The sequence below is a fragment of the Tinamus guttatus genome, unplaced genomic scaffold, assembly GCF_059628265.1.
Source record: "Tinamus guttatus ecotype Peru unplaced genomic scaffold, ASM5962826v1 Tinamus_guttatus_pri_ptg000408l, whole genome shotgun sequence".
NCBI classification, from domain to species: Eukaryota; Metazoa; Chordata; class Aves; order Tinamiformes; family Tinamidae; genus Tinamus; species Tinamus guttatus.
Window position 1 is genome coordinate 1,042,037 of NW_028288942.1, and position 13,172 is coordinate 1,055,208.

Here is a 13,172-nt window from a genome sequence, read left to right on the forward strand (position 1 = left end):
AAATGGCAGTCCACACTGTTTGCAGGGAAGGAATAGATGTTTTTGTCTCTGTTTGATGTCCCTCTGGTTGCCTTGCAGGGTGGTGTGGATGATTCACTCTCATTAACAGCCTATATCACTGCTGCACTTCTGGAGCTCCATCTGGAGAAGAATGTAAGTTGCGTTTGAATTTTTACATTACACTTGTGCATGATAAGTTCAAAAGGAAATTTTAAATGTGTGTGGGTAATGAGTTCTTAATATAAATGGCCTGGCCTGCAACAAAGTAAAGAATCTCCCATTCTCCACTGATCTCAGGAGAAACAATTGTCTCAGGCAGTGATTCAGGGTTTCCTGAGAGATTTAATGTCTTCCATAAACAAATTGATACAGCTGATGGAGAAAAACAACAACAACCAAAAAATAAAACAAACAAACAAAAATCCCAACAAAAACACAGCCTCTCCCAGCCAAGATTGCACTTATACAATCCTACTTTTCAGACCTGCAATAAAAGCAATAATGTTCAGTCAGAATGTACATTGTTCTAGTATTGATAGGCTGATATGCCAGACTTACTAGTACAGGTTTAAAAACAAAGGTTTCTCCGCTTTAGAGCATAGACATGGGTTTAACAATTCTGAGCTAGCCTGTTATCAGACACTTCCTGGACTTGCATGCTCCAGTGTAGTGACAACTCCCTGCCCCAGTGAACTGTCTTGTGACCTGTTTATTCTCAATCCACAGTGATATTTTGTCTGCTCTACTTCATGCTCTGCACTCATTAGAGAGATGCTAGCACTGAAATACATTCAGACTGCAGCTTAGATAACTGAGAATTGTGAATACATTCTCATAGTGAAAAGTGGCCAAGGGAAACTCAGCGGGTTTGTATTCCTTTTGTAGGACACCATGCTGGATAATGCTTTACGTTGTCTCAAAGATGTAGCACTTAATGAGACCAGCCTTTATGTCAAGGCCTTGATGGCTTATGTCTTTACACTGACCAAGAACATGGAAATGAGAGAGCAGCTTCTTGATGAGCTACAGAAGGAAATCGGTAGGTTGTTGCTTTTAAGAAGATTTGGGGTTCTAGAAACAACTATGCTTAAGGCCTGACTTTGTTAGGATTTAGTTAGAGTGGGCTGGGAAATTTAAGTTTTATTAAATTGGCTTTTGGGACAGAAAACAGTGATTTGTGGAAAGTCTCTAGTTTCAATGATTTTTTTTTTCTCTCAGGCCCAGGAGAAAATTTCTGGAGCAAGTGATTAATATTTAGTCCTTGTGGTTGAAACACTTTCTTCAGTTATGAAAGAGTTTGATCCAAATATTGCCCTCATCATCCTTCAGCAATTCATTCCAAGAGACCTTAGAGATGAAACTTGCCTCATTTTATCTATTCAATTGCTGAGCAGGACACTTATTTGCAGAATGAGAGATCTAAATTCAAGCCTGTTCCCCATTGCTGCTCTACTCAGTTTAGCCTCTCTGGTGCCTGAATCTCTCTATTGCTAGCCCACTGTGAACTAGGTTCTTCCTTTTGTCTCGTATGATAGTGTGGTGAAGGGCATTGGGAACTAAAAAAAGAGCAAAAAAAGAGAGAAAAAAAAAAGAGCTAGAATTATTTTTCAGCTCGACCAGTTACCGCTACAGTCCACTACAGTCTGCAAAGCTGAGTTCATGGACTGGCTGATGGGCAAACAAGAGGGAGCAGTGGTACATATACTATAGCTGCTATTGAGGAAGTGTGTACGGTATGACACAACCCCATTGACCAGGTAGACTAATGCGTCTAACTCACTAAGCAATTTCAAAAATGTCACCCTGAGAATCTAGGGCATGGGACAACAAAAAGTGCCTGTGATTCAGAGGACCTTTTTCTTTGGCTCTTGCTTCTGCTGGTATAGTTAGTGATGACTTGGCAAGAAGTACGGAGTTGTGAGAGAAAGTTGTAGTCATGTACATCTAAGTGTGTCTGTATTGTGCCTAATGTGTGTGAGAATGTGAGTGCAACAACCAGCTGCAAACAGTTTGTCTGGTGGAGAATCGTAGCTTGAGAGGATTATCCTCTGTTGCCTAGAGACATATCTTCCTTGGCCTGGTGGCTGGGATTCTGCTAACTTTGTTAATGGTGTTACAGTTGTATCCCAAAGAGAAATTTGACGCTTCTTAGAGAATCATGTGTAATCTGTAGGTCATCTGTAGATGTTTCTCCGCAATAGCTTCTATGACTTCATGACAAAAAAAAATCTACTTATATCACCTTGGAAGTAATAAATCACAAATGTGTCCTGCAAAAACTTTCCATTGTGGTAAACATAATGAAGTAATACTAGTCCATAGAGAGCTAAATTTTAAGGACTTTATGCTGTGTTTATGCAAATGAGTGATCTTGTGATTCTTTATTTTCCAAAAGTTCTGAAAAATGATTTTGAATTTAAAAGTATTATAGGCTTCCACAAATGTTCAGTTCCAGGACATGTTTATAGTGCACAATTAACCTAGCTTGTTTGGATTTTGGCTACCTGCTACTGTTGCTATAGTAAAGCCTCCAAAGGGATTCAAGTGTATCCAGTATCTGTAAAATTAGATTACAGACAGGGAGCCCGGCTCTGGTTTAAGCTGATCTAGACCATCCACTCTGTAGTGAGGATATCATCAAAATCATTTGGGTAGTGTTGCTCCTTTCGTAACCTGCCAGTAATTCTCCATAAAGTAGTGACCAGTTCTTGTGCAATAGGTACAACTGACTGGAGAAAAAAAAAAATAGACCTCAAGCTTCTCAGCGTAGTAAGCTGTGATGGACTAACCCAAGTGAATGTAAAAGCAGTGAAAATGCTCAGTTTGGTGAGGGTTTTGCACTGGAAACTTTTTACAAGAGTGTGCAAGTAGGCACTGAGTAGTTGTCTCTCCACACAAGAATCCTAAAATATCCTTAGGATCTCAAACCCAAGCTAGACCACTTAATGAACTTAAGAGCTGCAGTAACAGCCCAGGAACATAAGCTCTTCCTCATGGAATGTCACCAAGGAAACAGTTCCTGAATGCAGAGAAGAAAAAGAAAAGTGTGGCTTCCTTAAGCTAGGCTGAGCTGAAGGAAATGAAAAATAGTTCATCATGGTCACCACAAACAGGGAGTAGCTTTCAATATTCAATGCAACTACAGCTGTACTTTAAAAAAATAGCCTCTGTTCAGAGACAACCAATTCCTGGATTTTCTTGAGGATTTTCTTGAGCACATCTGCAGTCTGGATTTCTCTGCTTGTACTTTCAGAGGAAGTAGAGCGTAACATATCTGGTTGGCCTTTCAGAGCACAACAGGCAGGTTTTACTACTGCACTCTGAGGTGCCCCAGAAAGGCACAGCGATTTCTGATAGTGTAAAGCAAACTGCCTGCCCTGTAAGGGTAGCAGGGCAGGATGAGCTAATGTTCACGAGGGAGCTAATATCTTTCTCTTCTCCATGTTCCTGCCTCCATCAGCAGGGCTGTTGTCATCACACTCAAGTGGGAGAGAATCTTCTTCCTCTATGATTGAAATAGTAGCCTACACCCTCCTAGCTCATGTCTCCAAACCAAATGTGGCGGTTAATGAAACCACAATGAGCAGGCTTGTACACTGGCTCAGCGGACGAAGAAATGCCTTTGGGGGCTTTGCTTCCACTCAGGTAACAAACTGGGGAAAAGTATTGGAGAAGGACAGAGGTAGTGTGTGCCTTGCCTGTGCATGTTACTTCAGATCTAGAGTAGAGACGTATGTGATCCTTGCTTGTGTAGGGAAAGCCATGGGGAAATCCTTGTTTGGTGGTGTAAATGGTATCAACTAGCACCTGGGATTGCTAGCCCCAGAGCTGAGAAGCCACTTCTGCCAGATGCCCCCCAATTACCTATGCATGAACCCTGCTTGCACTGGAATGGGAATCAGGGTCATGGTTCTTATATACTGCCTGACTTAGTGTGCTGTATCTTGTACTCGTAACTTACAGCAAAGTGACTTTCTCTTTGTGTTCAGGACACAGTTGTTAGCCTGCAGGCCCTGGCTCAGTATGCAGCCCTGATTCCTCATGAGATCAGAGATGTAAAGGTGATGGTGAAAGGCAAGGATGCTTCTCCAGTGGAGTTCCATGTGCACAGGAACAACAAATTCGTTCTGCATCAGGCACCTCTCCTTGCAATCCCAGGAGTGTACACGGTGCAGGCAACTGGGAGTGGATGTGTTTATGTACAGGTAAGTTTACATAGCACAAAGCTATAGAGTTTTGCCCTTTGTTGGGGCCTTAGTAAGAATATATAGGAAAGTGGAGTTTGTGGGGAACTGGACCGACGCCTAGCAACCAAGCACCTGGAGGAGAACCAATCAGCTGGGAGCCTGTAGCCAATGAGTGCTGCTCCTCAGCGCATGCCCACCTGCACCGGTATAAAGCTCTGCTACAGACAACAGCAGAGTGGAGTTGACTTCACTTTCCATAGAGGTGTTGTTCACTCTGGCTTGTGGAGAAGGCTTTGGCAGTTGCCACGAGTTAAACCCCCTTCATATTAAAGTGCTGCTCACTCTGATTTGTGGAGTGAGCCTCAACATTTGAGTGACCCTCGACATCTGGTGATCCCAACGTGATCGTGCGAGGACGTGAGGGATCTTACTGGAGAAAAGCGGATTGTGACCACGACCTGGTGAGTCAGAATGGGAATTGCCGCATCTAGAGTGGAAGTTGCTGCAACAGCAATGGAAGATGATACTGTTGAATGCTTCATAAGGCTTGCTCAAAAAACTAAGATTGAGGTCTCAAAAACTGAGTTAACTGATTTATTGCTATTTTGTAAGAAGAGAAAAATCATAGAAGAAGTCTCCCAGGCATATAAGTTTGAGTTATGGGAGTGAGTAGGGAGAGAACTATGGGACGGTGTACAATTAGGCTCAGAGGAAGCGTGGTGCCTCACCAAGACATATCGTCTAATATGGCCTATGTTTGAGCGGTTAGTCGCTACTGCCTTCTGGGAAACGCTCCATGGAGAAGAGGAGAATGGGTCTGAAAGTTCTGAGTATACTAACAATACTGAGCCAAATCAGTGTGAGAGAATAGATAATAAGAAAAAGGTAACCTCACCTAAACAGGCATGTCCGGTAACTTTGGCCGAACGAGAAGTATGGGGGGGAGTGGATGAGTATCTCCCCCCATGGGAGGGGGAGGAGCGACCACCCCCCACAGCACCTGAATGGGAGAAGTGACCACCTCCCACAGCGCCCGAATGGGAGGGGGAAAAGCGACCAACCCCCACAGTGCCCAAAATGGAAGTGGACCCAATTAAAGTACCGATCCCAGATGGATCGGATGATGATAATGCCGTGGTTCAAAAAATGCGACAAGAACTTCGGGGGCAAGCAGAGAGAATGACAGAGTTATTAGAACAAATGCGGCGATTAGACTGCGGGTCCAAGGCCAGAGATGTGAAGGCAGCCTATAAGGCTGCCCATAGGGCTATAGTGGAGGGATTGGAAAATGTAGACAAACAATTGGAGCAGTGGGAGGCACGAAAAGATGCTCCTAAGATTCAAAAGAAAGCAGCTGGAGGAAGTGACCCAGCTGAAGAAGGATTGTTGCCGGAGCTCCCAGCCACTGCAGGTGGAAGTAATGATGAGGGAATGCCACCTGTTGATCCAACATTTAATGCGGGAGCACGGTATAAAGGACTCGTAGAGAATGCTCAGTTACAAGGAGAATTTGTATTAACACCACTAGCAGCTCCTGTAGTAACAGGAGCCCAGGGCCCCAGGTGGGAACCTCTCGACTGGAAACTGGTTCAAGGCTTACTGCATTATTGTTTTTTGTATGGGCACGACAATAAGTTGGTGAGAAATCAGGTCTCTGCTCTGTTTAAATATTCCCATATGGTGCCTGCATATAGCAGAGCGATAATGGAGCTTCTGCTTTCCTCTACCGCTTATATGCTTTGGTTAGCAAAATGGCAGGAAAGATTAGAGGAAAAACAATTGGAGAATTTAAATCGCAGTATGGACGATCCATTAAGGGTTGCCACCCTTGATCAACTGATGGGGAATGGGCGTTACCGGGCAACCGAGGCCCAGGCAGCGCTCCACCCCAGGATACTACAGCAATCAAAAAATGCAGCGCTAGCCACTTTTCTTGCCCTACCACAAATAGGAACGCCACAGTTGCCATACACCAAAATAATACAAAAGCCCAATGAGTCTTTTTTTCAACTTTCTTGATTGGCTGAAGGAAGCCCTGGATATGGCACCTAATGTGCCTTCGGAAATGAAAGCAATATTGGCAAAAGATTTAGCAGTTCAAAACGCAAACCAAACTTGCAAGCAACTATTAGCTACTTTGCCACCAGGAGCTTCAATTGTCCAAATGATAGAGACCTGTGCCCGAGCGCCAATGATGGAGGAAGAACAAAAAGCAAAAATACATGGTGCGGCTTTGGCCGCAGCAATTAAAGGAGAAAGAATGTCTAGAAAGGGAGACAAGAGATTTCATGGAACATGTTTCCTATGTGGTTGATTAGGACACATGAAAGGGAAGTGTCCTAACAGGTTCAGGATGGAAGGTATGGCCCCGAGAGGATTTAATGGGACCTGTACAAGATGTCAAAGGTTCGGGCATAAGGCAGCGGAGTGTCGATCACCGTTCCGCAAGAACGGCACGCCGATACAGGGAAACGGGAGCCGCCGCGTTGTGAGGGACGCGGCGAACAAGTATCCCCAGACGATGGCTGCCTCTGTGAACTCTCCGCCGCAACCCGCAGAAGCACAGGAGTCGATCTCTCCGTGGCAAGATCCACAGTGATTAGAGACTGACGTGCACATATTAGAATTGATGTGCACTGGTCCCCTGGGAAGGAGCTAAGAACCAGCGACCCTTCCCTCCCCCCCCCAACCGCCACCCTCTCCTCCTTCTCCTGCCCCCTGAGCCGTGGTGTCGCCGGGAGCAGGCCGGGGCGGGCGGACGAACCGGGCCTGTTAATGAGCAGCGGACGGAAGGGCAGATTTGTGATCCTCTTGGAGGTGGCAGTGAAGTGCAACTTTAGCATGGGAAAATGAGTGAGCTTGACCAGTTACTTGAGGAGGCCGAGCAACTGAAAAACCAAATCAGGGATGCTAGGAAAGCATGTGCTAACGTCACCTTGGCTCAGATCACAGCCAACATTGACCCCGTGGGGAGAATTCAAATGCATACTAGAAGAACACTCTGGGGACACTTGGCTAAAATTTACGCAATGCACTGGGGGACTGATTCCAGGCTTCTAGTCAGTGCCTCCCAGGATGGCAAGCTTATCTGGGACAGCTATGTCTCTTCCTAGCTGGTTATGATGACTTCAACTGCAATGTCTGGGATACACTGAAAGCTGATAGAGCAGGTGTCCTTGCCGGTCATGATAACCATGTCAGTTGCTTACATATGACTGATGATGGAATGGCAGTGGCAACAGGATCGTGGGACAGCTTCCTCAAGGTCTGGAACTGAAAAGAGCGGCAGACTCCGTGACTGGAAGAACTTTCCAGTGGTTGAAAACTAAAAATGATAGCATATCCAGTCTGACCATACTAACTTGGACCCCCATCCTCCCCAGCTCCAAAGGGCAAGATTTTTTCCTTCTCCTGTTGCTGAAATGAAGGGCACAATTACCTTTCCAAGAAGAATTTCTGTGGTTGTAAGCAAAATGAAATTGTGTATTCCTTTGGGATCATTTTCTTTTGTCTTGGGAATTTAAAAATGAAACACTAACATAAAAGTGTGATCAGAATGATCATATTTATGCTTGCAACTATGTTACTTTGTTTTTGTTTGTGATATTTTGATGCATGATATTGCCAATTTTTGTTTTTGTAAAAAGAGGGGAAATGCTGAGGCTTACAGCTATGTTACTTTGTAAATATTGCAATGTTTATTGCTAATTTTTGTTTTTTGGAAAAAAGAGGGGGAGATGTTGGGGCCTTAGTAAGAATATATAGGAAAGTGGAGTTTGGGCCTTAGTAAGAATATATAGGAAAGTGGAGTTTGTGGGGAACTGGACCGACGCCTAGCAACCAAGCACCTGGAGGAGAACCAATCAGCTGGGAGCCTGTAGCCAATGAGTGCTGCTCCTCAGCGCATGCCCACCTGCACCGGTATAAAGCTCTGCTACAGACAACAGCAGAGCGGAGTTGACTTCACTTCCCATAGAGGTGTTGTTCACTCTGGCTTGTGGAGAAGGCTTTGGCAGTCGCCACGAGTTAAACCCCCTTCATATTAAAGTGCTGCTCACTCTGATTCGTGGAGTGAGCCTCAACATTCGAGTGACCCTCGACAGCCCTTCATTCCTCAAGTGAGGATTTGACTCTAAGTAGGCACCATACTGTCAAAATCTCGGTAGGATTTGGCTTTCTGGGCAGAATCATGTCAAGCCTGAACAAGCTCTTGTATACTCTGCTGACGTGCTTTTTGTGTTAGTGTCCATGGTATCTTCTCAGACATGTTTCAGCTTTGCTGGTCCCATATTACAGAAACAAGTACTCTTACATCTAGCATGTGTTGATGACGTTACTGTTTCTGAGGTTTAGGATTGTAAATTTCTTCTGTCATGATATTCCTTGGATTTTTGTCTCATGCAGAGATTAAGAGTGATGTAGTACCAGGATGTTCCCATCCCAGTACATCAACACAATTGAGCTATCTGGAGAAGCCATCTTATTTTTCTGGCAGCTGTAATAGAAGTATGCTTGTGAACCATCTGTACGGCAAAAAAATGTGGGGTCAAGTCACTCCCTGTGTAAATCTCCTCCCTGTATATATTCAGACCTCTTACCAAGTTCACAGGGAGTTTACAAGCAGTGTATAGACAGTAAGACACAAAAAATATTTCTTGCCAATGCGTGAAGAAAGCAGTTAGGGTTAACATGCTACTTAACAGATGAATATTGTCAGTAAATGTGACAAGACCTGGTGAGTCTCTGCTGCCTGAGTTGTCAGTCACCAGGCAGACAGCGGAAGACTGGCCTCTGCTGATCCTTGGAACAGAATGATCCTACCTCTTGCTGAGTGGTCCTCTTCTGATTCTCTGCTTTTTTCTTTTCCTTACTTTTCTTAGTATTTTTCCTCTTGAGTCCTAGACCATGTTAACAATTATATTCCTTCTTTCTACTCAATGGAGAGGGCTTCAGCTAATGTACTTTCTCACACATTAAAAATATTTCTTTTCATAAAACTGAGGCAAATGTCACTCAACTGTGCTAGTCCAAGCCTTGGATCACAGACCATGTAGGCTGAGAATTACTCTTGGGTGATATATCTGACCCTATTTACTGCTACTACTACAGGTCTGAACAGGAAGCACACCTGGAGCCTGGTGTGTTAGCCACTGATAACTAACTTGTTGAAAGATGGAGGCACAGATAGCCCTTTAGCTCATACAGAGATATTCTGGCATTCTGGGGCACTTAACTGTATTCTCTCCTCCACCAGACCACTCTATACTACAACACCCCACCATCAAAAGCAAAAGAGGCGTTTGTCCTGGATGTGGAAACAGTGCCAAAGAGTTGTGATAATGGCAAGGAACAACTTGACATCCACGTGTCTGTCAGGTATGGGACAGTCCCTTTGGTCCCCTTCTTCATTTGAAAGATGTGGGAGCCAGCAGCAGAGAATAGACTTCCCTATCTGTGGTAACAAAGACACACTGTCTCCTTTTCCATGTGTCCCAAAGAGATCTGTTCTGCTTCTACATCTGTATAAAGCAGTCTAGAGGTTGGGAGCATTCACCACTGTCTTACAGAAATGCTGTGATGTCTTCCCCATCAAATGTGCTTCTTTCCTGTCTCTTTTTTTTTTTTTTTTTTTTTTTTTTTGTCAGTTATGTTGGCGATCGTGAAACCAGTAACATGGCCCTGGTAGAAGTGGAGATGTTGTCTGGGTTCATTCCTATGAAGAGCTCTATCAAAGCAGTAAGAGACCCTTCCCTCTGTCCTTCCTTACAAGTGTAAGGATCTGCTTCCCAGATGTAGCTCATCATATATATCCAACTCCCTATGAATTCCTGCTGAAGAATGGCAGGTACCCCTGCCAGGTGCCCCAGGTGGTGGGTTCAGACAACTAAATTAAGCAAGTGTGAATATACTATTGGACTATTTCACAAGGCAGCTCTCCACTTATAGAACTGGCTGGGCAGTTTTTCATATTTAGTAGTGAGGTTCACATAGTGAGGTAAGAGTTTAGAGAGGAGCTGAAAAACACCTAGTCAGAACCACATGGGATGCCCTTAGCTGTTGCCTGTGCTATTTTTAGGGATACTCTATTAGGCAGTGTTGAATCCCATAGAGCTGTTTGATGACAGTCTCCAATGAGCCATGAGATAGCTAGGAACATCTGTCATATGTTTATAATAAACATGCTGTCCTCTGCAACATGTGCCAAAAGCAGGAATGTGACTCAAGGAAAATTATTCCTAATTTGATATTTTTTTTCTAATATTTTGAGCACTTAAAACTTACAGGCCCTCCGTTAACTGGGATCATTGAGCCTGACTGCTGTCTCAATGCAATAGTGAACTTAAAAACACCTAACTGTGTGAAACAACAAGGTTGATGAGCCAATGCAAACTCATGTTCTTCTCTTGTCTTTGCACATAGCTGGAAGAGATATCCCTGGTGAAAAAGACAGAGATAAAACCAGACAAAGTCACAATCTACTTGGAAGAGGTAAGAGGAAGACCACAGAATCTGCCCATTCAAAGAGTTGCAACAACAGTACTTTGCACTGGGGCTCTTAGAGATCAGAAATACAAAGCTCTAGGCTGATGAGACAAGCTAAAATTTTGGCAAAAAAAGGAGGGTGGAGGGACCTGAAGAGGCAGAGAAGAAAGTATTTGGCACAGAGAGAATATAGCAGGGATGTCAGTGACTTTGAGGAGGCCAATGCCTTTCTGCTTGCTTCTGTCATCTCCAGTTGGATAAGACTTCTGTGAAGCTCACCATCTCAGTGGAACAAGATATTGAAGTTCAGAACCTGAAACCAGCAACAGTGCATGTCTATGACTACTATAAGCCAGGTGGGAGTTCACTGGTATAGGTAGAGTCACTATCATTCCTTTGATTCACTCAGACACAACTCTGCCCCCTTTTTTAAGTCAAAAAGCACCCCTTTTAAAGTTAATAAACTGAAAGTTTACTCCAGTAAACATCCTTCTGCAGCTCCAGTCTTGGGTTCCCTATGTACAAAACCTTGTACATACAAATTACAGAATCACTTGCTTTTCTGTTCCTAGATCTTTCTTGAGACAAGACCACCTGGCACCGAGAGTGTTTTGTGATGTGTTCAAATGATTGTTTTAGCTTCAAGCTCTGTAAAAGCAAGCTTCTCTGTCAATTCATTGCATCTTCTCCAGCTCCTTGGCTCTCTTGAAAATATTTATGTATTTATTTAAAATCAAATTACATACTGCCACCTGGATCCATCAGGTGGCAGAATTTAGTTCTATGATTTTCAGGTGTAATGTGATCCTACCATCTGTTGGGTGTTTTCATATCCCAGAGGATAATAGGAAAATAATTTCTTACCCTTTAAAGCTCTAAATGAAGTACACAGAGGAGAGACCTTGAAGTCATTGTTGGTCTCTTTCAGATGATTCAGTGCTCAGTATGAGCCAAAATAACAAATGCAATATTAGCAGTTATTAGAAAATAATTTGATAACAAAATGGAAAAAAAAGTCACTGGAGACAGTGCACCATGTGCCTACATGCTGTATACTGAATTCTGTTCTTGTTCCATTTCTTCATCCCATATCAAAAAGTGGAAAATTCTTAATTCTCTAGCAATTATCCTCTGAGGAAGCACGGGAACACATCATAAAAAACAAACAAACAACAAAAAGCAGCCTTTACATATCTAAATACTGTTACCTAATATGCTCTTTGCTATACCATCTTCTATAAGAAATGTTTGAGTTCAGTACATATATTTTTTAAATCATCTGACATGAAAATACTAATTCTTAATTAAAAAAAAATACAAGAACATCTTCTTTTTAAAGAAATGTCCTTCAATTAGAAGATATTTCATTGCAGGACTTTCTATTTTATGAAGGTTCAGACAGCTGTAGTGTGGACATGCTGGGGAGATGAACCTCTGGCCTGACCCACTGCAGACCTATTTTTGTCCCTACAAGCACAGTCTGAACATTGAAAATTGAAGAGAGTGGGATTAAAATGGGTTAAAGGAGAAGAAGCTTGGTACTAGTCTACTCTGCAGTTTTCAACTCACCACCCATTCTCATTTTTCTTTCCTTACAGATGACCACACAGCAAGAGAATACTTATCCCCTTGCAGGTCAGGTTAGTGTCAATGTGCCTGCAGTGTGCAAATGTCTAAAACAGAGGGAAGGACTGGGTAGTTTGCACAATTCCTTGGCCTGTAAGCAGCAAGGCAGCCTACCTTTGCCCTGTATTTAGTTCCATCATGTGCTGTAGAGCCTTGCTGGCCTGCAGTTTGAACTGAAACCAGTTTGAACGGAAATCTGTGGCCACTGTTTCTAACCTAAGCATGATATCAATACAGACCAAGACTTGTACATAGTATAGAATGATAAAACAGCCTATTTTTATTCCATTTCCATATGCTTCTCAGCTGTGAAGTCCTCACAACTTCCCAAATCTGAGTGCAACTGCAAATGACCACATGGATCACAAAAGATGTTGCTATTCATCCCCTAAGACCTCTTGACATTTAGATTTGTTCCTAAAAATTCATAATGCACTATGCCTTTTTCTTGTTCTTTCTTTCTGTAGATGTCTAGATGAAGAGTCCCTACTCCCTGGAACCAATAATCTGAGCTTCTTGCTTCTGTAAGGAAACCTTCAGTGTCCTGGCTCTCCATCCTGCTATACATGTTTCTTCTCTGTTGGATATATCGTGCTTCTTTTGACCTATAGGAATTTTCTCTGTGTGAAACCTTACTTGATATTCAGTAGTTTGGAATCAAATGAAATAAAGCATGTGGAACATGAGAAGTATATAGTCACTTGACAGTTAATTAAATATGCACAGAATTCATTGTCTGAAAGAGAGAGAGAGAAAAAAAGTAGCCTTAGGTCATAGTTATACATTTTTGGTTTAGGCTTTCTGGCAGGTTAGTATTCTTCTACTATTAATGTCCCATGCCTGGACTACCCTCTCAATTGTGCTAACACCACAAAT

General features: G+C 43.1%; 1 protein-coding gene across 1 annotated transcript in view; it reads left to right on the forward strand.

The window, feature by feature from the left end:
- LOC104570740 (alpha-2-macroglobulin-like protein 1) overlaps positions 1-12,771 on the forward strand; it is a 36,259-nt gene extending 23,488 nt beyond the window's left edge. Inside the window, exons 28-36 of the mRNA XM_088531351.1 lie at positions 79-153; positions 886-1,039; positions 3,461-3,645; positions 3,990-4,205; positions 9,442-9,563; positions 9,833-9,923; positions 10,608-10,676; positions 10,924-11,026; positions 12,764-12,771. Coding sequence (XP_088387477.1) covers positions 79-153; positions 886-1,039; positions 3,461-3,645; positions 3,990-4,205; positions 9,442-9,563; positions 9,833-9,923; positions 10,608-10,676; positions 10,924-11,026; positions 12,764-12,771 — 1,023 coding nt within the window. The remainder of the gene's footprint in view (positions 1-78; positions 154-885; positions 1,040-3,460; positions 3,646-3,989; positions 4,206-9,441; positions 9,564-9,832; positions 9,924-10,607; positions 10,677-10,923; positions 11,027-12,763) is intronic.
- Positions 12,772-13,172: the final 401 nt, after the last annotated feature.